Below are 25,764 nucleotides of genomic sequence, written 5' to 3' on the forward strand. Positions count from 1 at the left end.
TAGTAATTATTTTTCATAACCATGGAACTTTGAAAATTAGCCAGAATTCTTTGGCAAAAAGTTACACAGGGCAATTACAGAGGCAAGGCAAGATACATTTTATAGGACGGAGTCTTCCTAAAAGAGAACAGCATGAACTGATTCACAAAGACTGAATTACTTTTCCTTCCAAGTAATGAGAACTTTTTCACAATTCCATTCAAAATGCAAAGAAGTATCTACATTAACAACCATACCCATTTCTTATCATCCAGAAATATCACATGACATTTAGGTTCAAAAGATCATGACTGCTCTCCAGGCCTCAGAGCTGAGGGGAAGGATTCAGGAACTGCAGTCAGAAGGCCTGGATTGAGTACTGAATCTATCACCAATTGGGAGCAACCTGGACGAGACATCTCATCTCTCCAAAACCTCATTTACTCAAAAATTAAAAGTAATACTTATGTCCCAGCTAGCTAAGAGAAAATTATAAGTTTCGTATATGTCTAACTCATGTTTTGAATACTGCAGAGTACACTACAAAAATAAAGCATTATCATAACCATCAGATACTCACAGTAAGAGAAATTTGGGCACAGCACACATTGTTTTACAGTAGTAAACTCAATTTAAAAAGAAAACAAGTGGACAATAGAAATCGAAAAAGAAGAAAACACATGTGCAAACACAAAAAGGCTTTGTCTTCAAGGTTGGAAGAGTTCATTATTTAAAAAAACAAAAACAAAAAGCCAAACAAACAAAAAACAACCATAACAAAACTCTAATGTGAAAATGTGTATGAGAGAAAAGTCCTCTCCTGTGGAAAAACTGACAAAGTTTATGGTGTCCCACATTAGTTCGTGTAGCCAGAAATGCTCAACAAATATCACCTTTGCCTGTAATATTATTTACCTCATCATCTGAGCCAAGTAAAAATGTATGTGAGCAAACAAGATTTCTCCCTTTGCTGAAGGGATGCTGGCAGAAATCATTATATAAAACAGCAAAATTTTCCAAGTATGTGAAAGATTATATGTACTGATGGTAAATTAACGAAACATAAACCCACCATTTTAAGGACTGTATAAATTAAACAGAGTGGGAGAGATTAAAAAGACAATCAGACAGCTCATGAGTTTCTCAAAAAAAAAAAAAAGTTCACACATGTGAATGAAACATAATTTGCCCTTTGGATAGAGGTGGACTGCTTTAGATAACATAGCTTCCAAGCTTACAATAAACCAAATTAATACAATAAGAATACCTTCAACTGCAGGTTACTTGATAAAGAAAGGGACTCTGTCCTGGAGATACTAAAATCTGGTTCAGTGGTGGTCTCAAAAGAGTCCAATTCATCCCCACTAGGAATCCCAGTTCTTGAGGAACTCTGAGACACTGGAGTGTAGCAAATGTGTGACTGCTCGGAATGCCCTTCCCCTTCACTGTCGGCATCCAGGGCATCGAGGCTAGAACTAAAGCACAGAGGAATTAAAATAATCATGCAAGCCAACAGACTGACCACGGACTTGCTGGTTTCTATTTCTCTCCATTCAAATTCTCTCCTTGGCAGAAGATGCAACAGATACTCATTTAAAACGTTTCTAACAAAATTTCCAAGAGATTTTCAATTTTTATCCTCCCCCCACCCAAATCTCCTCCTTTTTAAATAAAATGTTATGTTTCCCCAAACGAACATTTCCACCTAGCAGAAGCCATTGCGAGTACTCTAAGAAACAAAACCTGGTGTAAGTTAGTACTATCCTATTTGTTTTGTAAATGTAATTATTACAGGCCCTAAGTAGTTACCCTTCGAATATTAAAACTGCCCAAGAAACAGAACCCCATGGTTGTTTGGGAGGTCTCTGGGGGATGGCAAGTGAAACTATGCAGCGGGGGACTAGAAAGCTCGGGCAGTGAGACATGTTCAAGGACAGACTGCAAAGGTCTCACATTCGAGTTGATGGCAAGACCTGAGTCAACATGAGTCAAGTGGGCTCCCAAATGTGTCATGTTAGATTATCATTTTTAGAGATTTTAGCTGAGCAATCCACCTCAGAAACAGGTAGTACTTCTGCTCAACGACTGCTGTTCTTTTCCTAATTTAACTTTAATAACCAGGAAATTAAAAGGAAAGAATGTGACCTTCCACATTCCTGGCTCATTCCATAACATTTACATTTTAAGCCACCCAAATTCTAAGGCCAAGAGCGTCCACAGGCATGTGAATACTGGATGCATTTTTAAATGTATTTTTATTCCATTGTTGCAGTTCTGGAGTTAAAATTTTAATAACACCACAATGAAACCATCTTGATTATGAAATATGATGCAGAAAGTGAAACTCTGAATTAATCCACTGTGGTTATTTTTCTTAAAAATCCATAAGCTACTTAGTGCCCGCTGAATATCCATGTAATAAATTATGACACTTGCCAAAGAGACTATACTACACATGTCTCTAATCCCAACACTTAGGTTACTCTCTGGGGCACCAGCAAACTCAGAAGTGAAGGCTACAACGGGCATCACTGAGGATTTCCAAAGTAGGGTCCTTCTCCTTTCAGAACCCATTGAAGGACTTTACCTTGGCACTGAGCAGAGAACAAACTAGAGGTGGACCTCACACTCTAATTCAACACATGAATGTTGAAGTCCATAAAATTATTTCTCATAAAAAACCAAAGCTTAGTGTGAAGAAACACCTTCTGGCAAATGCTGGTGCTCTGAATGTTACAGCAATGTAATTAGAGATATACTAAGGTGCTATGTAGTTTTCTTAATTCAACGATAGTCTGAGAGTAGACAGAGCCCTTAGGGGTGGTGGTGTGTGTGGGGGGGGGGTGGTTGTTAAAGGTCCGCTGATGCCTTGTGCCTCTGTAGTTGTCTTTCAGCTTGTGATCTTGTGATGTGTCTTTTAACTTTGTTAATACAAATAAATATTAGTTCAAATGGTTGGCTGCCTGCCATCATATTCTAACTAAACAAAGGTCTTTCCAGTTACATACAGCATTTCTCCATCACTGTGAGTACATGCTAGAAGCATCAGGGATTATTTTATTTTGCACACTATACATTAAGACATTTCTTTAAAAAAAAAAAAAAGATTTTATTTTTAAATAATCTCTACACCCAAGGTTGGGCTTGAACTCACAAACCTCAGATCAAGAGTCACATGCTCTACCAACTAAGCCAGCCAGGCACCCCTAAAACATTTTTTTCTACCTATTTAAATGGGCTACAATTTTTCCTAAGTTAGTAAGCTAAGATATTTGGTATCATAAACCATATTCTTCAGGATTACCTCTTGGTTCTTGTTTTACAATACCATTTTTCAAGATCCCATTAGTGAAACATGAAATCCATTGTAAGTTGTGACCAAATTTTTCTTTTAAAATAGTATAGAATAGAAAATATAAGAATTCATTCCACATGTTATTTCATAAAACATTTATTTAAATTTTTTGTATATTTATGTGGTGGGGTGTCATGGTGTGATAAGCATTTCTTACTATGAATGTTGGTAAAACAAAAAAGGTTTTCAAAATAAAAGTTTTAGAATGAAATAAATTGTTCTATCATCTCATTTTCTTCTTGTTGTTATGCAGTTTAAAATAAAGGTTGCTTTGCTTATATTGCCCTTGTAGCTTCTCAAAACATCAAAGTTTCAGTAACATATGGTTATGTATTGTGCATATTTTACTTTCACCAAAATGTTTTAAACCTTAGAAAATTTAGGGTTTAGGCCCCTGTGTTAACCTCAGTTTTTATTGTGTGCCCCCAAATTTCTCCTTCATGAGAAGTTCCCAGCCTCTCAGCCCCTCAGCCTCTTCATGGTACATTTCACTTTGAGTTCATTATCAATCATGTTACATGCTCCGAGCCTGACACCCACTGAAGGAAGAGTCCCACTGCCATCCCAGGGCCAAAATGGGGCTTTCTTGGATCATAAGTCCTTTGTCCTCATTCCTACATTTTCTGGAGGAGACAGAACATCTTTATTAGATAATGCCAAATTATTTTCCAAGGTTATTACACAATTTTCACTCCTATCAACTGTATATAAGTGTTTCCATTGTATACATTTGCACCAAAATATGGTAACTTTAAAATATTTGCCTACCTAGCAAGTGTACAATGTTATTTCATTGTGGTTTTCCTCTATTATATCTTACTTTCAAGTCAAGGAATGTAGGAATCTGAAAGGGGGCAATATTTTGATGTAGAGATAAAAGTGGTGGGGACAATAAGATATAATAAAATACAATTTCACAAGTCCAGCTACAAGGTTCTTTGATCTTCTACACTTCTCCTCTAGAATATAGCACCTTACCTTCTTTTCTTCAGATGACTTTGTTCCTTTTCAAATCCATGATGACCAAAGGAAAGATTAAAATTGGAAGCATATGAACTAGATGGTGATGGGAAGGACTGCTGAGCCTCAGTATTTGAGGTCACTTCCTTGTTCTCACTTAGTGGGTATTTTCCATGGCTGGTTTCAGCAGCAATGATATGCTTGCAGTTCTGAGGCCCCAGAGTAGAACCCATGGATTCAGGGCAGGCGTTTGTAGTGATTCCTTCTATATTAATGTAATTAATATCCAAATCACCAACCTGGTAGTTGAAAGAAAAATATTTGCTGAGCAAAAGCAGGAGAGATTGGCTGAACTGAGAATAAAATTTTCCCAATTGAACAAGCTTCCACCTTTTTTACCTTGTTTTGTTTGTTCTTGTTTTGTTTTATGTAAGCAGAGAATTCTTTCATGATGTTTTTGTTCACTTGGCTGCTATCCCACCATTCACGAAAGGAAGAAGACCAACTGAGTACTTTATAAAGTTGTTCTTTACTATGAAACCAAAAATGGACTATGCTTTTAAGATTTTGTGAGCCACTGATTCAAAAGGGGATATATTTTAAATACTTGAGCAAAAACTAAAGAGTAGGCAGGTTTATTTAGAAAGTAGTTTATTGGAATCTGGATAACTAAGGTAGTGGTGGTCACATAAATCTGACTCTCAAAAAAAACAAAACAAACTACAAACTAGAATAAGAATAAAACTGCCTAAGATGAATGGACTTAACTAGAAAACACAAAATGCCCCAAACTTCAAATTATCTGTAAATAATAAAATTAACACCAAATCTAGCAAGCAACCTGTTATACTGCTGCCATAAGCCTATGTACAGAATATAAGTGGTCTGGAAAATTCTGCACAGCAGAGAAAAGAGGGAGCTAATGGAGGGTCTAAGACCAACCTAAAATCAGCACTGGAAAGAGAAAGTGCAGCCTACACCTATGAAAAACAGTCCTTCATTTAAGGAAGGGGATTAAAAATATCGGTGATCTGAGGTGGCAGTCATCAAAGGCATCACTTCTGAGGGAGAAGACAGTAACAAGAAAAAGGATGACAGTCTGGTGACAGGGTAGCAAAGGGAGAAAGAAGCAAAAGGGGAAAATGTAGAGTCCTAAATCTTCATCATCATAATAATTTACTATGACAAAAACAATCAAGGAATGCCCAAACCAGTGGATGAGAGTCAGCTGAGTAACAGGAGATGTACAGACACTCAAACTCTCTTCCTGCAAGACACTTAATACTTTAAAAGGAAGATAGTAATTTTACTGAAAACAAACTTGGTAAATCAAAGGTAAGTAATGGGACAAATTATTTTCCTGTGCCTCCTGATACAATGCACTGAGAAGGACACATCACTTCTGTAATAATCCTGCTTACCAGACATAGCCTGAATCCAATCATGAGGAATTATCAAATAAACCAAAATTGAAGCACATTCTAACAAAAACAAACAAAATCCTGGTCTGTATTCTTCAAAACTATTGACTCCATAAAAGACAAATACTAAGGAACTCTCGCAAATTATAAGAGACTCAAGAGATAGGACAACTAAATTTTCTTTTGCTACAAAGAATATTGGGATGATTGGCTAAAATCGAGTAAGGTCTGCAGACAGTTACTACTATATTAATGGTGATTTCCTGATTTTCGTAACTATAGATGCTTAGTAAGAGGATGACCAAGTTTTTTAGGAAATATACACCATGAAAGACTGAGGGATAAAAAGGCACCAAATTTTCAATTTGCCTGAAATGGTTAATATTATATACTTAGTTTCATCATTTGCATGTACAAAAACATACTATTCAGAGTATAGTTAAGCTAAAATATGATAAAATATTAACATTTGGGGAATTTTTATAAAGAACATATATGTATTCTTTGTACTGAATTATATAGGCTTGAAATGATGTCCAAATAAAATGAATTTTTTTCAAAGTAGTTTATATGACAGAGTAATTTTCAAAGTAGTTTCTACCATGTATATTTCCTCATTAGGTAGGTTGATAACTGAGAATTCACTGGAAACAGCATCACAAACAACCTACCAATTTTTTTACAGTTCTGTGCCAGGTTGAGGCAGAAGAAGGAAATGAGACAAGAGTCTTCTCAGATACTGATAGCAATTGTTTTAAATATGCAGAATTTGGACTCATATCATCCTTGTTATTCAAATGGACATAGAAACAGTAAAAGAAATACTATAACTATACTACACAGACAGAGTGAACTTCGTTATTTGTATCCATACTTTGTTTTATTTCTGTTTTCATTGCACAAATTCAGCAATCCTCTGCTACATTTCAGTTTATCAATTAGGCTGTCTGAGTTCTCTTGAAATGCATGTTTCACGTTATTAAAGCAATACTTACCTCAAGATATTCCGAAACAGAAATTATATTCTAACCTCATCTTTGGTTTCGGAAGTTTTGCAAGTTTAATGTATCTTAGAGCACAGTATTCCCCCATGTAATACTGAAGCATGTACAGTTTTAGCTACTTGAGGTAAGTGAAATATTTGCAGTATTCACTGAGGTTTAGAGCAAAGAGATAAGGATACAAGTAGTTCACTTAAATGTTGAGAAAATACAGCAACCATTAGAATCAGAATGTGGCTAGAGCACACCAAACCCAATTGCCCTGTATCTCCAAAGAATGTCCCCAAAACTCCCTATTTGTCCTAACCTCTGCTTCATCCTAGATTTCTCTAAGTAGGGCTGACATTCAGCATGCCAAAAAAACTATACCAGGTATTTACAGCTGATGTCCATTCTGACTGGTCCTTCTGTCATCCTGAATATCAGCCCAATCCATACCTTTTATACTATGCATCTGATGTAACAATGTTTGGAACAGAAAAGGAAAAAACCAAGATATTTGACTCAAAGGGTGAAATTGAGATCTACTAGACAGAAAAGTTTATATCACAGAAAACATCTCTAAGTAACAGGGTACAATATATGCATAATAACAACAACAAAAAGGGTAAATTTCTTTATTGCTCAGTAAGCATATATATGGTGCATCTTATATGGGGGTTAGGTTTGGAATTCTGTGGAGAAGGCAAAAAATTATGTTTTGTCAAAATTACCCTTGAAAATCTCTAAAATCATCCATAAAATCGTATGCAGAGCATTAAAATCTTCAGATCTAAAACGATGTTTTAATTTTTATAAATATTAAAATTTGAGAATCGCTGAGCTAGAGAAAATAAAGGATAAATCCATATATCAACGCACATGCAAACCACAAGCCTCTGTGAGATCTAACTCACAAACCTCTGTCAGAGACTGAGTGGGGCATTCTAAAGGGTTCCAACTTCCCTGTAGTATAACAACATTCTCTCTTTTTTTTTTTTAACATCATTCTCTTTTAATATTAAAGCTCTATAATCTTAGTATATGTTAATAGGTGTGTTACAAGGATTAAAGAAGTAATTTATATGACAGCATTACATGGGGCTGGCATCAAGCTCTTGCTCATAACTGTTTCCTGAATTTGAATACAAATATTACTTAATCAGGTCATGTACACAGTGTGTTTTGTTTTGTTGAAAAGCTGTAGAGAAGATACTAGCTTCCCAATTGTCACTTCCTATTTTGGCTCCATGCAAGAGCTCACACACTCTTCTCACTTGACATTGTCTCAAGACCCCTCCCTACAGTTCTTCTAGGTGGGGTAACGAGTGCTGTGCATGAAAGGAAAACCTAAGTTAAGTGCTCATATGATGAGGCTCCAATGAAGCATCACCAGGGCCACACTTAGGCTGAAATTTTCAGAGCAACACAATGATGACTATAATTCTCATTTACTCAGGTTTTGGAAAGAGAGCAAGATCCCTCTTGTAACACCCATCACGCCTTACCTGATCTATCACCATACAGTTAGCATAAACTTCATCACCGCCATTCAGCACACCAGAGAGTCGGCCTGCAGCAAAGAATGTTGGGGAATGCTTGGATTTTTTGAAGACATCAAAAGAGTGATCTAGAGGGAAAATGACAACAGGACAGAAAAAAAGTAGATGGAATTTATTTTACAGTCAAACTTTACCTTCTTTTTTTTTTTAGATTTCATTTGTTATTTGAGAGAGAAAGAGACAGAGCAAGAGAAAGAAAGAACAAGCAGGGGGCAGGGTCAGAGGGAGAGGGAGAAGCAGACTCCCCATTGAGCAGGGAGACCAACGTGGGGCTCCATCCCAGGACCCTGAGAATATGACCTGAGCTGAAGGCAGACGCTTAACCCACTGAGCCACCCAGGCACCCCAAACTTTACCTTCTTAATCGAACAGTTAAAAAAAATGCAGACTGCATTTTTTAAATGTGTTCACATATTAACATCTATGTGCATGTATTTTCTGTTCTACATCCAAACCTTCTCAGTTATCTAAAACCTAAAGAATAGTTATAGATAGTGTGTGCCCATTTCAAGCACTATTTTTCCAATCATAAGAGATTTTTTATAAAATCATTAGATTTCTTTTTTTTTTTTAATTGAGAGACAGCATGCGAGAGAGAGAGAGAGAGAGCACAAGCACGAGGGAAGGGCAGAGGGAGAGGGAGAAGCAGACTCCCCACTGAGCAAGGAGTCCAATGCAGGGCTCGATCCCAGAACTCTGGGATCATGTCCTGAGCCGAAGGCAGATGCTTAACCAATTGAGCCACCCAGGCACCCAAAAATCATTAGATTTCTGCTTTCCATTTCTAATAGATAAAACTAGAGTTCATTCTACTTTATCAATAACTTGGAAGCATTTGTGATTGTACTACAAGCCTCAGGGCCACTGCAGTGTTCAGGCTCCATACCCTTTACTAACGGACCAAAGACAGGACACAGTCTAGGAGTTCTGAATGAATATGCATACTCTTACAGAGAATGTTGCTTCTTTTTTAATTATCGAAATGTTTTTGTTTGTTTCTATGTTCTTGGCTTTGTTACAAATAGATGAGGTTGCTCAAAGTTGAGTTCCAAAGAGTTGAGGTGCTACTGTATTTGTAGGGAACAGGAAGTTGGAGGCAGTAAAACACAGTGAAGCCAGAATGCCTCATTTCCTGAGACTTTGGCTCAATACCTTTACAGAGTTTCCTCATCTATAAAAGCAGATTTTCATGATGCTTTCCCTGTCGTGGGGTATGAGAGTTAAATGAGTTCAAACATGGAAAGCACTAAATACATGCCTAGCATTTAGCAAGAGCTCAATAAATATTAATTGTCAGTGTTACTACATTTTGTTATTAACAGTTATCTCAAGCATGTTCAATGTGAGGTTACTGATACTAAGAATATGGTGTTACTAATACTATCAGTATTATTAATACTATCTTAGTGTTATAGTAATAGTAAATTATCAGCATCTGTAAATGACTTTAGTAGGGTGGATTCAAAGGTGTGCTTGCAGCAGATATCATCCTCCCTGACATTACAGCATATATTCTCAAGGGGACACAAAAGGAATAGTGTTGCCTCTGTTCTATCAGAAATAGCCCTAATCTCACCACCCGTCCAATCTATGTCATAGCATAAAAGCCAGGTAAGCCCATGGGAGTGAATCAGAAAATGAAAAAAGATTAGTAACTGTTGGGCTGATGTACTTCTGCTGGAAGACATTATAAAAGTTACAAAAATATAGCAATTGTATGAACCAAATGGCATCAGTTTCAGATTCTGTATCTTAACCTACCTGCTGACCACAGAACACCAAAATGAGATTCCATTGAGCTTCTCAAGTAAATATACAGTGTAAATGGAAACTATTTTCTTTTATCCATAATGTCTTCTTTTATCAATTTATATAGCTAGCACTATGACAAAGTCCACAAATACTTCACAAGTATGACCTTTATGATCAATTACTATACATTTTCATTGTAATTACACAAAGTAAAAGCACGTTCCAAAGATTATAAATCAAGAACCTGACAAAATGCTTTCAACATGTTCTGAAGAAAACACGTGCTTAAATGTCATTTTATAGAATGTTTGAAAAACAGTCATGAATAACTCAACATGGCCCTCTGAAGCATAATTAATCTAGTTTAAGTGCTCTACAATGGTTTGGTGTTTTTTTTAAGATTTTATGTATTTAAGAGAGAGCATGAGCGAAAGAGAGAGAAAGAGAGCGCGCACAAGCAGGGGGGAAGGGCAGAGGGAGAGAAAGAAGCAGATGCCCCGCTGAGCAGGGAGCCTGATGTGCGGCTAGATCCCAAGACCCTGGGATCATGACCTGAGCTGAAGGCAGATGCTTAACCGACTGAGCCACCCAGGCACCCAAACTGCTCTATGATGTTTTAAGTTTACACACTATAACACACCTGGCATTTCTGCCATCACAATTGGTAACTTGGGCCAAGCTGGGGTTTAATTTATTTTCTGTGTAATTTGATCAGTGTTTTAGAAAATGATATAATTTGTTAACAAAGATGGGTCCCTAATCCCTTATCTCCAATTCTGAAATCTAGAAAGCTCTGAAAATCTAAACTTTTCTTCATAAATTTGGTTCATAAACATATTTGGTGCAAAATTTGACATGAACCACATGAGGCCATGTCTAGTTTTTATTTACCTCACCTGGTGTGAATAGTCATACATTTTGCTGTAGAAATACTACCACACTGGATGATGGCATTGCCAGTCATATCGTATTATAAGCACTATCCCAAAAAGATCTGAAAATTCTAAATTCCAAAACAGATCTAGTCCCAACAGTTTCAAACAAGAGACTAGATTTCTATGTTATTACAGCAGATATTAGATCAATATTTCCCAAGATTTTATCATCCCTCTTCCAAATTCACAATTTTGCCCTATCTACTTACTACCTGCATTATATTCTCTAATACTTGTTTTTAGATTGACCCACCCTTTTTTCTTTAAATAAAATGAATTTTAAAAGAAATACTTTATCCTTACTATAAACAGAAAGTCAGTATTCCCTGTCAAAACTGGAAGAGAATTATACAGACCAAACCAATGAAACCACCTTCTGACTGAATAGAGTTGCCAATCAAAGCTGAGAGTCTACAAGGGTGTCTTGTTCACTGTCACGAAAGGAGATTCAGAAAGACTGGAGGATGTTAAAGATGCAGGGGGTTGCAAAATGAACTTTCTCCTTGAATCAGCAGAAAGATCAAGAATAAAAAGAAAAGGAAATACCTGCCTTCTGTGTGATTCAATGTCAACGAGCATTAGGTCGGGATACCAGCTTCAAGATCGACAGTGCCCAAAAGAATTTACCCTACACTTTGGGAAAATTGCCTAGACCATGTCATCATCCTGTCACTTAGGTAATGACTCCACTGAGACAATCCATCTTGTTGGCAGGGGGGACATTACTGTACAAAATCACAAGACAGTGGTGACAATGGAAAAATCTCTGTCTCCTCTCTAGATCTCTCATCCATAATCTACCACGTAAGATTTTCTGGGTCACTCAGAGCAACAATTTATAAGATTGGTCCAAAAGGCTTTTTCAGTAGAACTCTAGAGCATTCATAGCCTCCTCTTGCCAAAGGATACCAAAGGGTAATCAGATCTGCAAGTGAACACAGATGAACAAACTAGAAGATGACAGCCTTCTAAGACCTCCACTCCTTTATTAACTTCAACACTAGTCATTGTAGTTAATGGGCTTCCAACCAGCAGAATGAGATTTATTACAGGAAGAAAATAAGTCTTCAAAATTACTTTCAAATAATCACCAGATACATATATTAAATTGGCTAATTTATCTTTGTCTCCATCATTCAAAGAAAAAGAAAAAAAATTCAAAAAAGCTACAATGGCTTCTTTAAAAAAAAAACAACTAATCTTATCAAGATTTAAGATATATTTCATTACTTCCATTTTAGTAGCAATTAAGTGAAAAATAATTGCCAAAAAAAAAAGAATCCTTCAGGTCCTTTCTCAATAAGTATATAAGTATATACAGATAACACGCAATAAGAAAATCAGCTCTTTGTCTTAAATTATGCTGTTTTTAAGACAGTTTTCCCTGGGCGCCTGGGTGGCTCAGTTGGTTAGGCGACTGCCTTCGGCTCAGGTCACGATCCTGGAGTCCCGGGATCGAGTCTCGCATCAGGCTCCCTGCTTGGCAGGGAGTCTGCTTCTCCCTCTGACCCTCCTCCCTCTCATGCTCTCTGTCTCTCATTCTCTCTGTCACAAATAAATAAATAAAATCTTTAAGAAAAAAAAAAAAGACAGTTCTCCCTAGCAAAAAGTTAACTTTACAGTTCTGTTGATAACATTTATTTTTAATATGTGGTAGACCCACATTTCAAAGGCAGTATAAAAGGAACCAAAACTCAACTGCCATCCAAATGGCTGAAATTTTTACATCAGTGAAGAACAATGCATTGTAGTCATTAAGAGCTAGGGCCCTGGGCTGCTTGAATGCCTAGCCCTACTTCACCAGCTATTCGCTGTGTGACCTTGGGCAAGTTACTTAACCTCTCTACACCTCCATTTCCTGATCCATAAAATAGGGTTGATAACGTATCTCATAAGATTATCCCAAGGATTAAGCGATTTAATATTTTAAGTGCTTGGACATCATGTGACACAAAGTAAGCCCTATAACACACTTGCTATTATCATACTAGTATGTCTAGTTTTGATACTTCACCGTAGTTTTGCTGCTTTTATCAAATGATCTCTACCCTGGTTAGAACTTTACATGTTTCAAACCAACCCTAGGAAAGTGGAATGCATAAAACATTCATGTGCTACACGAAGAGCTTTTAAAATTTAACTCTCTTATTTCAGACCTAGCTCACATTAGGACATTTTATAAAGTCCATCCTGGAAATGGTAACCGAAAAACAAAGTCAAACTGCCCATAAAATTTACCTCCAGCAACTCGAGGATGAGATCTCACGAAATGGGAGGGATTATAACAGAACCAACAAAGAATAAAGTCAGACAATCAGAGACAGTGTTTCCCAAGAACAAAGGGAAGATTTGAGAAATGAGGATGTTCCAACAGGATCAAGCGGCCTCGGGCCAGGTTCTCACTGCAGAGTGAGTGCCTAGAGGATAAACAGCAGCTCCAGGGGATCCCCAGATCTCCTCTCTCCCATTATGCTCATTGCTCTGTAATGCGATCTAAGGAACTCTACAAGGACTCCCTGAAGCAAAAATCTGCATCGGGGCTTCTTTGCTACACTAGATGCTTCGGTCAGGTGACAGGAGAGACAACTGAGAGTAAATGTATTTCACCCACAGAAAGAAGGAGAGGGGCACCTGGGTGGCTCAGTCGGTTAAGCGTCTGCCTTCGGCTCAGGTCATGAGCCCGGGGTCCTGGGATCGAGCCCCGCATCGGGCTCCCTGCTCAGCGGGGAGCCTGCTTCGCCCTCTCCCTCTGCTGCTCCCCCTGCCTGTGCACTCACTCACTCTCTCTCTCTCAATGTCAAACAAATAAAATAAAACCTTTAAAAAAAAAAAAAGAAAGAAAGAAAGAAAGAAGGAGAACTAGTGAGGGGGAGAGGGAAAAGCAGCTGCAAGTACCTCCCTTTTTTCCAACATTCACAACTACCCCCAAATGGGCAGGAAACAGTTAATAGCACCGCTCAGCCTAGGGCCTCTGCAACCTGAGTTCCGGTGAAATCCAACCCTCCCTCCTGAAGCTAAGGGCCTTGCAGCTTAAGGAAAATGTGGTCTATTTGCCTGGTTATGTAAGAGACCCACATCCAGACATAAACCAACCCGGCTAGGACAGCCTTTTGCAAACCTGCTGCTGACCTGGTTTGGCCCACTCTGGGTGCCAAGCTCGTGCCTGCCAAAAGCAGGGGAGGGCCTCTCAGTCCACCTATCTCTTTACAATGGCAGGGCAGCTTTGTTTGTTTCTTTCATTCATTCATTCAACTGTGCTTTAAGCCTAGCAGGCTATGAATACAGAAGAAGGATTTATGGAGAATGACTAACCACCACAAGATGGGTCGAGAATATTTTAGAGTTCAGTTCCTGGCGCTCCATGGAAACTGTGCCCATCACAACCTAGGGGTCAGTTCTCCCCACTAACCGTATGTGACCTAGGGCAGGATTTGTTACTGAGATGGCTCCCTTTTCCCCTTTGCCTCCAGGACACCTCTCTCTCTCTATCTGGCCTTTCCTTCTCAGTCTCTGTCATCCTCTCAATTTTAATACAGGTTGCGGTGCCCCGGGATCAATCCTCAAATGTCCCTCTTTCTCTCTCCCTCCCTCTCCCCACATTCCCTGGATGTCTAACAGCCCAGCGTCATACACCATTGTATGATGATGACTCCCACAGTCCCAGAGTTTCATATCCAACCCAGACCTCCCCCCTGAATCACAACCATCTCCTTAACATCTCCACAGAGTTGTCCAGCAGCCACGAAAGCAAAACACAACTCCTGATTTTCTCCCTTCTGCAGATGCTCCTCCCCGTCAACAGCAACTGTCTCTCCCTGGACTGACCTTGACTGTTCTCTTTCACAACCAAACGAATCCACAATCTGACCTTTTCTTACACCTCCACCCACTGCCACGCCAGGGCAAGCCACCATCATCTCCTGCTCAGACTACGGGAAGACCACTGTCCCCTGACTGTTCTCCTTGCTGTCGCTTCTCTGCCCTTGACAACCCATTCTCCACAACATATACAAGGCAATCGTGTTACAAAGAAAATCAAATCACGTCTTGCCTTTGCAAAATTCTCCAGTGGCTGCCCCTCTCATTTTGGGTAAAAGCCAAACTTTACCACAACCTACAGTGTTTTACTAAAATGGTTCTGGGCCGCACTTTTAACATGGGTAGTGTGTGTTTGAAGAAGGTGTTTCCCCACACATCCAAGCAATTCTGACACCAACTGGGTGTCCTACAATTCAACTCAATTCTGACACTTTCTACCCAGAGATAACATCAGATTCCACAGAGTAAGGGTTTAATCCTACAAGACTACCCACCCCCACGTTCAGATGCCAGTCACAAGTCCAGGTCGTTACCTATATTTCTGACCAGTTGGCTATAAATTGGTAGAGACCAATTGCCATGACCCCCTCTCCTTAGGTTTGATTCATTTGCTTGATAGGTTCAGAGATTCAGAATAACATTTTACCGATTAAATTACTGATTTATTTTTAGAGGATATAACTCGGAACAGCTAGATGGAAGAGATCCATAGGACAAGGTATGAGGTGCTTCCATGCTCTCTCAGAGTACAATGCTTTCCTGATACCGCCTCCTGTTCCTCATCCAAAAGCTCTCTGAAACCTGTCCTCTTGGTTTCATTATATACACACGATTGATTAAATCTTCAGCCATTGGTGATTGAACTCAAACTTTAGCCCCTCTCCCCTCCCCAGAAGCGAGGGTGGGTAAGACTGAAAGTTCCAACTCTCTATTCACATGGCCAGTTCCCCTGGCAACCAGCCCCCAATTCTGAGGTCCAAAAGTCACCTCATTAATATAACAAGAGACACCTTTATCATACTCATTACACAGGACCTTCCAAGAGTTTTAGGGAACCCTATACCAGAAACAGGAGAAAGACCAAATATGTATTTCTTATTATAAATCACAATGTCATACTTACATAACCTGCCCCACCTCCACCCTCACCCAACCTCTCTGAAGCCTGCCAAATACTCTACTCCAGCCTCACTGGTCTTGCCATTCTATGCCTCAGGCCATTTGCACTTACAGTTCTCTCTACCAGGATTGTTCTTCCCCTGGACATCCTGATGCTTTGCTTCCTCACTTTCTTCAGCTCTCTACTCAAATGTTATCAAACAGCCTCTCCCAGGCCATTAGGTATATAAAATAGCACCTCACCTCCAAGACCTGCTTTATTTTCCCTTATGCCATAGATCATCACCTAGCATCATATGTCTTTACTGTATATTGTTACCTTCTACTAAAATGTAAACTCCATCAGAACAGCGAGTTTGAATACTTTGTCCACTATATCCCCAGGGCCTAGAGCCATGTCAGGTGCATAAAAGATTCTCAGTAAATACTACCTGAAGGAGTGAATACTTTCTCATCAGGAACAGAAACCTTGTACAGGGTACAACTGAGACTATTCCCTTCTGGTCTGACAAATTTCCTCAGATTCTGGAAGTGTTCTTGTGCATTGCCCAGCTGTTCTTGCTCTACTCCTGGTTGTGAAGGAAATATTGCTTTCTTTTGCAACACATTTCTGTGTTTTGCGTTCTTCTTATTTCTCATTCATCCATTCATTCATTCTCTTTTCCAACATGTGCGGTGTGACTACTGACTACCAGCCACCATGCTACTTGCTGGGCCCTGCCCAGGTTCCTCAGCCTCCATCTGTGACTCTTAAAAATATCCTTAAGCACAGTCCTTGTAGACCACTTCCCCAGGAGGTCCCCTGACAGGTCTCTAAACAGCCAGCAGGCTGTCCTCTGAGCTCTTCCTGCCTGTTGCCTCCCTGTGTAGTCCTGTGTGATCTACCGCACTCCGGAGACAGAAGTTTCATTTTGTTCCTCCTGGTAGGATAAGTAACTTCCTGGTTGGGGTCTGAGCTAAAAAAGCTTCTTCCCTTGTGCGGAACAACGCAGGTGCCCAGCACTTCTGTGCGACACCACCCAACATGCCCCGGGGCAGAAGGAGCCCAAGAATGCCTCTTTCATCTCCTTATTTCAAAAAACCAAGGGATCACTCTTTTACTAACAGAATAATGAGACGACCAGGCAGATTGCAAGGTAAAGGTACTGGAAGATCAGGAAAAAAAAAAAAACAAAAACATAAAAATGGAGAGAAAAAAATTCTAGGTACTGCAAGAGAGTCAGCATCTAACACCTGTTCCCTATCAGGTCATTCATTATACGAGGTAACACCACTGTTAGAGCCAACGGCGATACAGTGCTTACTGTGAACCAGGCACTACATGATTTCCATTTATTGGCTCACTTGATCCTCAGAACAATCTCCTGAGGCAGTACTATTTAGTACTTCCATTTTGCAGAGCAGGAAACTGTGGTGCTATTTAAGTAACTTCCCCAAGGTCCCTTAACTTGGTGGCTTCCCTACGAAAGCACTCTGCTAGCCGGTTCAAAGCATTTATTTTAATAATCGAGCTTACTGAGTATCCCGTTTGAACTAGAGAAAACGGCATCTGAGCAATGTCTGGTATTCTCCCATCAGGAAGTTTCATTATTGTGCAGCGCTGTGACTTGCGCCTACTTGTGTCGATTTACTTCCTGGGCCCATGCTCTCTGCCTCTGGAGATTTGCGGCCGGAATAGGACAGTTGTGAGTCTGGCTGAGAAAACGTTCATACAACAGTAAATACATGATCTCGTTTTGTTTAGCCACACGACACACAAGATAACAGAGAAAGACAGGACAGATAAACTGAGATGTTAGCTGCTACCTTCCAGGTGATGGAATACAGGTGGTATTTAATTTCAACTCTGGGTTTTCTAGATTTCTAACCACCATCATTTTTACATGTAAAACAAAAGAAGAAACAGGTTGTGTCTTCAAAATGTGCCTCCCATGTGAAAGACCAGCTGTGGAATCTCAGGCAAAAAACCAGGTAATCAGTAAATCAACCGTATCGGATAATACCTGTGTAGACGCATTAGCTGGGAATGTTTTATGCAAGAGTACACAGTATTGTTTTTGCCCGTCTGCCAGCCCTCCTCTCCCTCACCCCATGAGGTATTATCGTGTTCGGCCTGTAGACACAAAAGCTGAGGCCCAACGAGAGTGATTAACCCACCGATGTTATTAAGTGTTAGAACCAGAACACAGTGTTGACAGAGACAGCCCTTCTCAATGCAGCACACTATCCCCAAATTCCCAAATTCAAAGGGAACTTTTGCCAAATCCTGAAATTTAAGGATAGTCCTTTCTGCAATGGTCTTGGTGTGCTCCAGGAGAATGAAAAAAAAACTCACCCTCACAAGTGAAAAGGAACGTTTTCAGGGATAAACTGTCATTTATCTCCTTGTTTATTCTTCCTCTAAGTTTCTCTTAGGATTTTCCTGATATTAGTCTTGGCCTGGAACATCTCTTGGCCTCACTCTTCTGAGTTGGACTGGAGGTTACAGAGAGGATCCATCCAAATTCCAAAATTATCCCCAGCCCAGGAATTTCCTGTGGGTCATGTGTAAACTGAAGTTACTCTGAAGATTTAAGTGTACACCAAAACATGTCTGAGAGAATCCAGGGAACCTCTGTCTCCCAAAATAGAATGGTTCTAACATGGACCCAAATGCCTAATTCACCCTCAGAACTTGCCTCACCCTCCTGGGATCCTGTGCAAGAAAAGGGAGCCCTGGGGTGAGAACAGGCCTCTCGACCAGTTCCGTTAACAGTAACAGCTGAGGGCAGAAGTGAAGGGATTCCAGAAGTGTTGAGGTGAAAGCTGTTTTTCCAGCTCTCTCCCTCGGAACAGCAGCTTAAAACCCCTTCTAAATAACAAGTTACAACTTGGTACTCTAAAATCAGATCCTAAAAGAAGCCCTATTCTGCTGTTTTGAAAGACCTAATTATCAAAATTATCCAAGAAGAAAACAAGCCTTTTCCCTCATAATACACCGGAGGCACAGGGGGAGGTGGGGAGAAGGGAGAGAGCAAGAAAATATCGTCCTTGGAGAACAACAATTTTCTCCCACATCTTCCCAAGTTCTCATTCCTAATTATAGTAGCACAAAGTAGCCTTCGAGATGACATAGGTTTATGTGTGCAAAAGGACTTCCAAATATGTAAGCAACTGTTTCCCTCCTTTGCTTCCCCCAAACTATCAAGGAGATGTTCACTCATGTGTTGTATATAGACTTGTAGTGATTAGACTTAATTAGCAATTCCTTTCCTTATTTTTTTTTAAGATTTTATTTATTTATTTGAGAGAGAGACTGAGCTAACGAGCGGGAGGAGGGGCAGAGGGAGAAGCAGGCTCCCCACTGAGCAGGGAGCCTGACACGGGACTCAGTCCCAGGACCCTGAGATCATGACCTGAGCTGAAGGCAGATGCTTAACCAACTGAGCCACCTAGGCACCCTCCGTCTTTTCTTTTTAATTTGTTTTTTATTAATTTTTTTAAAGTAATCTCTATGCCCAACGTGGGGCTCAAACTCATGACTCTGAGGTCAAGAGTTGCCCGCTCCTCTGACTGAGCCAGCCAGGTGTCCCAGCAATTCCTCTCCTCCTTGATGCAGCTCTCTAAGGCCTCTATCAAGTTAGTCTACAGAGGGAAACAATGAGCAAACTAAAGGGGAAAAAACTGGCATATTCTACAAACACCAGAATAGAAGTGAAAGATCTCAAAGAAACTGGCGGGACTTTGACAAGACCATTTTTGGCGACTGTAGACAAAAAAATATATAAACTGGTAAGGAAGATATTCCTGGAGGTTGTCATCACAAGGAACCTTATGAATAATTCATATCCTACAGAATCTTCTAGGAAAACACGACCACATAAAAATGATTGTATTTAGTTCAAAAGTCATAAGGAGCTCCCATTCTCCAGCACCCATTTGTAGAGCCATGTGTTTTTACCCCGACCCCTTAATATCTTAAAAAGTAACTGAGTTCTACTATTGACAAGGAACTATGTGAAAGGTTTCACTTTTTTGAGGGATAATTGACATTAGTTTCAGGTGAGCAACAATGATTTGAGATTTGTATATATTGCAAAATGACCACAGTAAGTCTTGTTAACATCCCTCATCCTTGTGATGAGAACTTTTAAGATCTACTCTCTTACCAACTTTCAAATAACTCTCACTTATTTTTTTGTGTCCTCAATAAGAGCATGTGGAAGGAAGGGAGGAATGATGAAAGCCAAGCAATGCCTGGCGTTCTTCCAAATTGTTCTCGGTTTCTCCTGGTTGGGAAACTCCTGAATCCCGTTCCATTATCCTGAGCAATCCTGGGCACCTGTGTGTACGTTAGTATGAATGAGAACTGGATAGGATACCAGTTACAATTCTTAACCAGGGTTTTCATTGGCAGGGACAACAGAGATCAAAGAAATGAGACATGTGGTTTCCCTGCCTGGGGGGAAAAATGTGATAGGCCAGAGGTACTCTGAAGGTAGGTGGGCTTTTTGTGATTCCATGTGGGGCTCTGTAGGAGACCACCTAGCAGGCTGTCCCACAGCATCACGAGGAAAACCACAGCTGGGAACACTTAGTGGGAGAGTAAGTTCAGGCAGCAGGGCAAGGAAGGGCCAGCTTCCCAGGCTGCTCCCGGTTGCCTAGTGGTGAGAATGGGTCCCTAAGATCCCACAGGCCTGTGAGAAGAGTAATAATGACGGAGTAGAGTACTTGTGGCCTGCCATGGAGCCCACCATGGCACCAAGGGAAGGACCCTGTAGCAGATATTTTTAGACAAGCGCCTGAGCCAGCAGTCTGGGACATAGGTTCCAAGTTTTCTATAGTATAACAAGGGTGAGGCCAAGTCAGTGAAGGAGAAATCACCAGGAGAAATTCAGACGAACGCCAGGGAGAGGATCCAGTTGCCAGATGTGGGTCACAGATGTTGAATATTTTGTGCCTCAGGGAAGAGCCCAGGCCAACAGATCTGCCACAGACACCAGGAGGACCCACAAGACACTCAAAGATGAGGCCTCCTCCTATCCACCACCAATTGCGCCCTACCCTCACTAGAAAATCACATTCCATACCAGCTTGGCCAGAAAAAGGAGGAACACGAAGACACTGAAGAAACTGGATATTTTACTGAAAGAGACTGAACAGTTACCGAAAATAATGGTTTTTATTATTGCATCAGACGAAGCTTAATGCATTAGACTAAAATAAACCCTTTCCCCTCCCCACTGCCTGGAGTATAGGACTTTATGAGAAAGATCAGATCTATTACAAAATAAAAAAATAAATGCAAAATAAAAACTATGTGAGTGTAGTGTGAGTAAATTTGTACCACGATACACTTATAATATTTACTGCCTGCTTTCTGTTATCCAGGCAGTAGAGGTGTGAAAATAGGTCATCTAGGCTCTGTCTTCAAAGAATTTAGTGTCTTAGGGTGAGACACTCAATATTAGCTGTGATGCACTAACGAGGCCACTATTATAAAAACATGCAAAAGCCAGAGAGGCACAAAGGATAGAATGATGAACTCAGGTGCACACCTCTGTTTACTGCAGTATTTACAATAGCCAAACTATGGAAGCAGCCCAAGTGTCCACTGACTGATGAATGGATAAAGAAGATGCGGTATATTTATACAATGGAGTATTATTCAGCCATAAAACGACTGAAATCTTGCCATTTGCAACAACATGGATGGAGCTAGAGAGTATAATCCTCAGCTAAATAAGTCTGTCAGAGCAAGACAAATACCATGTGATCTCACTCATGTGGAATTTAAGAAACAAAACAAATGAGCAAAGGAATAAAAAAGAGAGAGAGACAAATCAAGAAACAGACTCCTAACTATAGAGAACAAAGTGATGGTTAGCAGAGGGTAGGTGTGGGAGGATGGGAGAAATAGGGGATGGGGATTAAAGAGTACATTTATCATGATGAAAAAAAATTAATTTTTTTTTTTAGGAAAAAGCATGATGAACTAAGGGCATTCAGGGAAGTCTTGCAGCAAACAAACAAACAAACACCTTTAAGCTTCATCTTACAGGACAAGCTGGAGACTTCTAATCAGAAGTGGGAGCAATATGCACCTGAATTTGCTAAAATAAAAATAAAAGGGGGAGAGAAAAGACTTACTGAAAGCATGTGAGGACATGTCACAGGACCACAGGAATTTAACACCCAAGGCTTGAGAGGGAGGCACCTGAGCAGCAACAGGACCTCAGGGAACAGAACGAGGGCCCGGAATCTAGCAGGACCCTACCACACAAGTGCTTCTCTCTTTACATGTTTGCAGCGTTTCCTCCTACCACAGACTGTTTTTTCCCAGCAAATGGCTTCCCCTCATGCCTTCTGACACTGCCACTCATGAAGGGAGACATGTCCTTCCAAACTCCAGTCTCAAGAATCCCAAGGCAGGATGCTGTGATTGGCCCCAGCCGGAGTGGGATGCCCAGCCCACGGCACCCAAGAAGGCAAGGTCGCGTGAGAAGGGGGCAGCATCATTTGGACCTATGGCCAGAGCAGCAGAGGGGCCCCCTCTAAACAATCTGAAAGCTGTTCAGCAAAGGGCAGGAGGATAGGCAGACAACAATAATCATCTAGGCCAATGCAGTATTTGGCATCTCTCTACATTTCCATAACACCATGAGTCAACAGTGTATGAGCCTGGGCTATTTTCCATCACTTTGATACACTCTATGTATGTCTAACTCTGCCCATTTGCTTGGAGGGAGCCACCTGCCTATTCAAACCCTACCAGTTCACCACAGGCTATTAAAACGACATCCCCTTTTCAAACTGACATTCCTCGCTTCACCTTGAACTTCAACAGTAATTTTTCCTAATTTCTCCTATGGGATTCATCACTTTCTGGCTTAATATATCTGAATAAACAATTATTGGTTCTTGCCCCAAACTGGAGTGGTAGGGAAGAGCCCCTGAACATGGGGTAACTGGAATAGTGCCTTCCTTCCATTATAGGGATTAAGGCAGAAATACATCTTGCCCAGGAATTTAAGCTGGCAAAAAAAAAAAAAAAAAATCAGTTTCACATATTTGGCCAAATATTTGTTGAACTAAAGGGAGCCCCAAGGGGTATGTAGCCTTGTTGTTTGGCAAGGGGCTTGTAGTCTGCCTCCTTTCCTCTGCGGACCAAGGTAGACTTCCAGGCAGAGTCAGAAATCAGAACTGCCCTGTTCTCAAGGTAAACACTATCTTCATTGTGAGCCAACAAAATCTTAGCAGGTATGTCACCTTTAAGAAAATGTTTCTCTTCCTCAATAAGGATTTTTGTAGTGACTTATTCCCCCTACGGTGTTCAGGCATCCTTTGGGGGAATTCTGGAACTGAATACACACATGTACATGGAAGTCTACATATGTGTCCAATGAAACTTCATGAAAGAAAGAAGGGAAAACATGGAAAAGAACAAGGCCACGAAATAAAAGTAACTCACCTTTGAAAATTATCATTCAACCTTCTGAAATGTCATCATACTTTAAATACTCGCTGTGTGAGGGGATTATTTTTCAGACTATGTACCTGCCCTCCTAAATGAGCTTACAGGAAAGGCCAAAACAGTGGTCTGATGATTCTCATCTCCATTCCCAGCAAACTCAATCCCTCTAACTTGACCTTTCTGAGACAAACCTGTGAACTTTCCAAAACATGCTGAAAGCTCTCCCATCCCATCCTTTCTCAATTCATCTTGCCTCTTCCTCTCCTCAGCCAACTACCCAGCGCTGCACACATCTGTCCATCTCTTCCTACCCAAGCGATGATGTGTGGCAGGACTATGTACTTAGGTGTATGGTCTATCAAGACAGAGAAATGGCTCTATCACTTTACTCCTCCAGAATTTTCACCGCCACCTCTTTTCCTAGTCAAAGATTCACAGGAGAGGGAGAAGCTAGGATGGTGAGACCAAATGGCACCTTTCAAACATAGGTAGCTACCCATGAAGTTCATTATCCCTTCCCTCTACGAAGAGGTGGTACAACATCCTGGGAAGAACGAAACCTCTCAAGTCAACATCCTGGTTGTAGGACTTGCTCTTCATCTATTGGTCTTTATCTTGGACCACGTATGTCCCTACTCTTGGGCCTCAGAGCCCCCACCTAACAAATGAAGGTGACGACCACATCTATCTAACATACACATCTTTTACAGGCTAACTCGTGAAAAACACCTTATCTGGATGTCACTCGCTTACTCATTCTCCTTCCTTATTCCACCATGGTAACTGTTCCTTGATTTCCTGGCATGGCCATAGGAATCACTTTCCAACTCGCTGAGCTTCAGTTGCCTCGCTTAGAAGACAAAGGAAGTATCTCTCTTACAGAGTTATTTTGAGAATCAGATATCCTATATGTAAAGTGCCTACCACAGCTTGGTAAGCAGTGGCTATGACGATTAATAAAGCACCACAAAACTCTCATTTTGACTACAGCTACACAAGATGTGGTACCACCTAAGCTCTCCCAGGTTATGAAGTTTTCTGTGAGGCGCAGCCTCTTCCGTCAAATACAGACTGGTTTTGCACCAGCACATGGTGGGGGAAGGCTCTCTTCCACACTCTCATCAGAGAGGCACAGGATGTGAGCTGGAGCAGGCGAGAGCCACAGAAGTTGCCTAAGTGGATGAACGGCACTGGGTCCCAATGATTTATATTAAAGAATGCATTTTGAAGACTGGAGACTAATTATGGTTAACTGAGGTAAGTTCCAACCCCTGCACTTTTGAATCTTTGATTTACAAACATTAATTTTTGTGGTTCAATCTCCTACTGAAACCAACAAAACAAAAGTCCAGGCATTCCTGGAGTCTCTGAAGCAGAACCGTCATGGATGCTGGCCCACCCCAATCATTAACCACAAGGCTCCCAGTACAGCCTGTCCTGAGGCTGCCCATGGAATGACAAGGCGCAACTTTTGAGAATCCCAGGATATTTCTGAGGCAGCTTGGTTTTAAATTCTTTCACCCTCTGCTTATATCACATTCCCTTCTAGACATGGTCACTTCCAAAGGCACTGTTTCTAAGTTAATCCTTTTCCCTTCCATTCTGACAGCATGGGGATAAGAAAGCACTAGATTTACTGTTTAGTTGACGTAAGTATTGGTGGGTTTCTGCTTAATCTAGTTTTCCCCTTTTTGCCAAACCCTCTCTATTTTCACATCTCTTGAAACAAGCCAGCATTGTGTACGTGTATATGTGTCTATCAAAGAGCAGTGATAATAAAGACAGGATGGGGTATTAAAAGACAGAATACTAACAAGGGGGATCAGGACAAAGGAAGCATATTGTGAATAAAAGAGAATATTTCCAACAAAATATGAGAGGCAGAAAATCTAAGCCTTCAAAACCTCCTTCCTGACTTCCCAAGTGACCAGAACTTACCCGTACTAATTAGAAGAATGAGCAAGAAATACAATCCACCTTAGTTTTAAAGACTGACAAAAATCATTAGATCATCCTACAAGAGACTGGAGACCACAGTCCCGGCACAAACAGGCGACAAGGCTGAAAAAATCCAGTTTCTTGGTGTTTCTTCCACTATATAGAGGTGACATGTCTGGATCCTGTAAGATGTGGGATCCATTCTTAGTGCTAACATCCCTATAAGCAGGGACAGTATCTGTCTGGTTCACCACTTCGCCCCCACCCTCCAGGACAATGCCTGCCATTCTGGACATGCCTGTCGAACACATGACTACTTCTCCATCCACTTCACCTCTTCCGACCCATCACACTCATCTGTAAAATGAGGTAGGTGGATCAGGTCATCCCTAAGGCCTACAGTTCTGGGACTCTGTCTAGCCAACAGTGCAGCGTGACCAAACCCACTCTTCACAACTGGCCATCATCGTCTAGTGACAAATGCAAACAGG

The 25,764-nt window shown here is 40.6% G+C and overlaps 1 protein-coding gene across 10 annotated transcripts in view; it reads right to left on the reverse strand.

Annotated features, from left to right (window-relative positions):
- Nucleotides 1-25,764, reverse strand: part of ARHGEF28 (Rho guanine nucleotide exchange factor 28) — a 235,204-nt gene that overhangs the window by 90,427 nt on the left and 119,013 nt on the right. For all 10 annotated transcript variants that reach the window (XM_081826744.1, XM_081826748.1, XM_081826746.1 and 7 more), the window contains 3 exons: nucleotides 8,204-8,325; nucleotides 4,313-4,593; nucleotides 1,247-1,454 (listed from right to left, as the gene is read on the reverse strand). In XM_081826744.1, coding sequence (XP_081682870.1) covers nucleotides 1,247-1,454; nucleotides 4,313-4,593; nucleotides 8,204-8,325 — 611 coding nt within the window. The remainder of the gene's footprint in view (nucleotides 1-1,246; nucleotides 1,455-4,312; nucleotides 4,594-8,203; nucleotides 8,326-25,764) is intronic.

This window comes from Leptonychotes weddellii, chromosome 7, assembly GCF_054177405.1.
Source record: "Leptonychotes weddellii isolate Sample4059 chromosome 7, ASM5417740v2, whole genome shotgun sequence".
In the NCBI taxonomy this organism is placed as follows: Eukaryota; Metazoa; Chordata; class Mammalia; order Carnivora; family Phocidae; genus Leptonychotes; species Leptonychotes weddellii.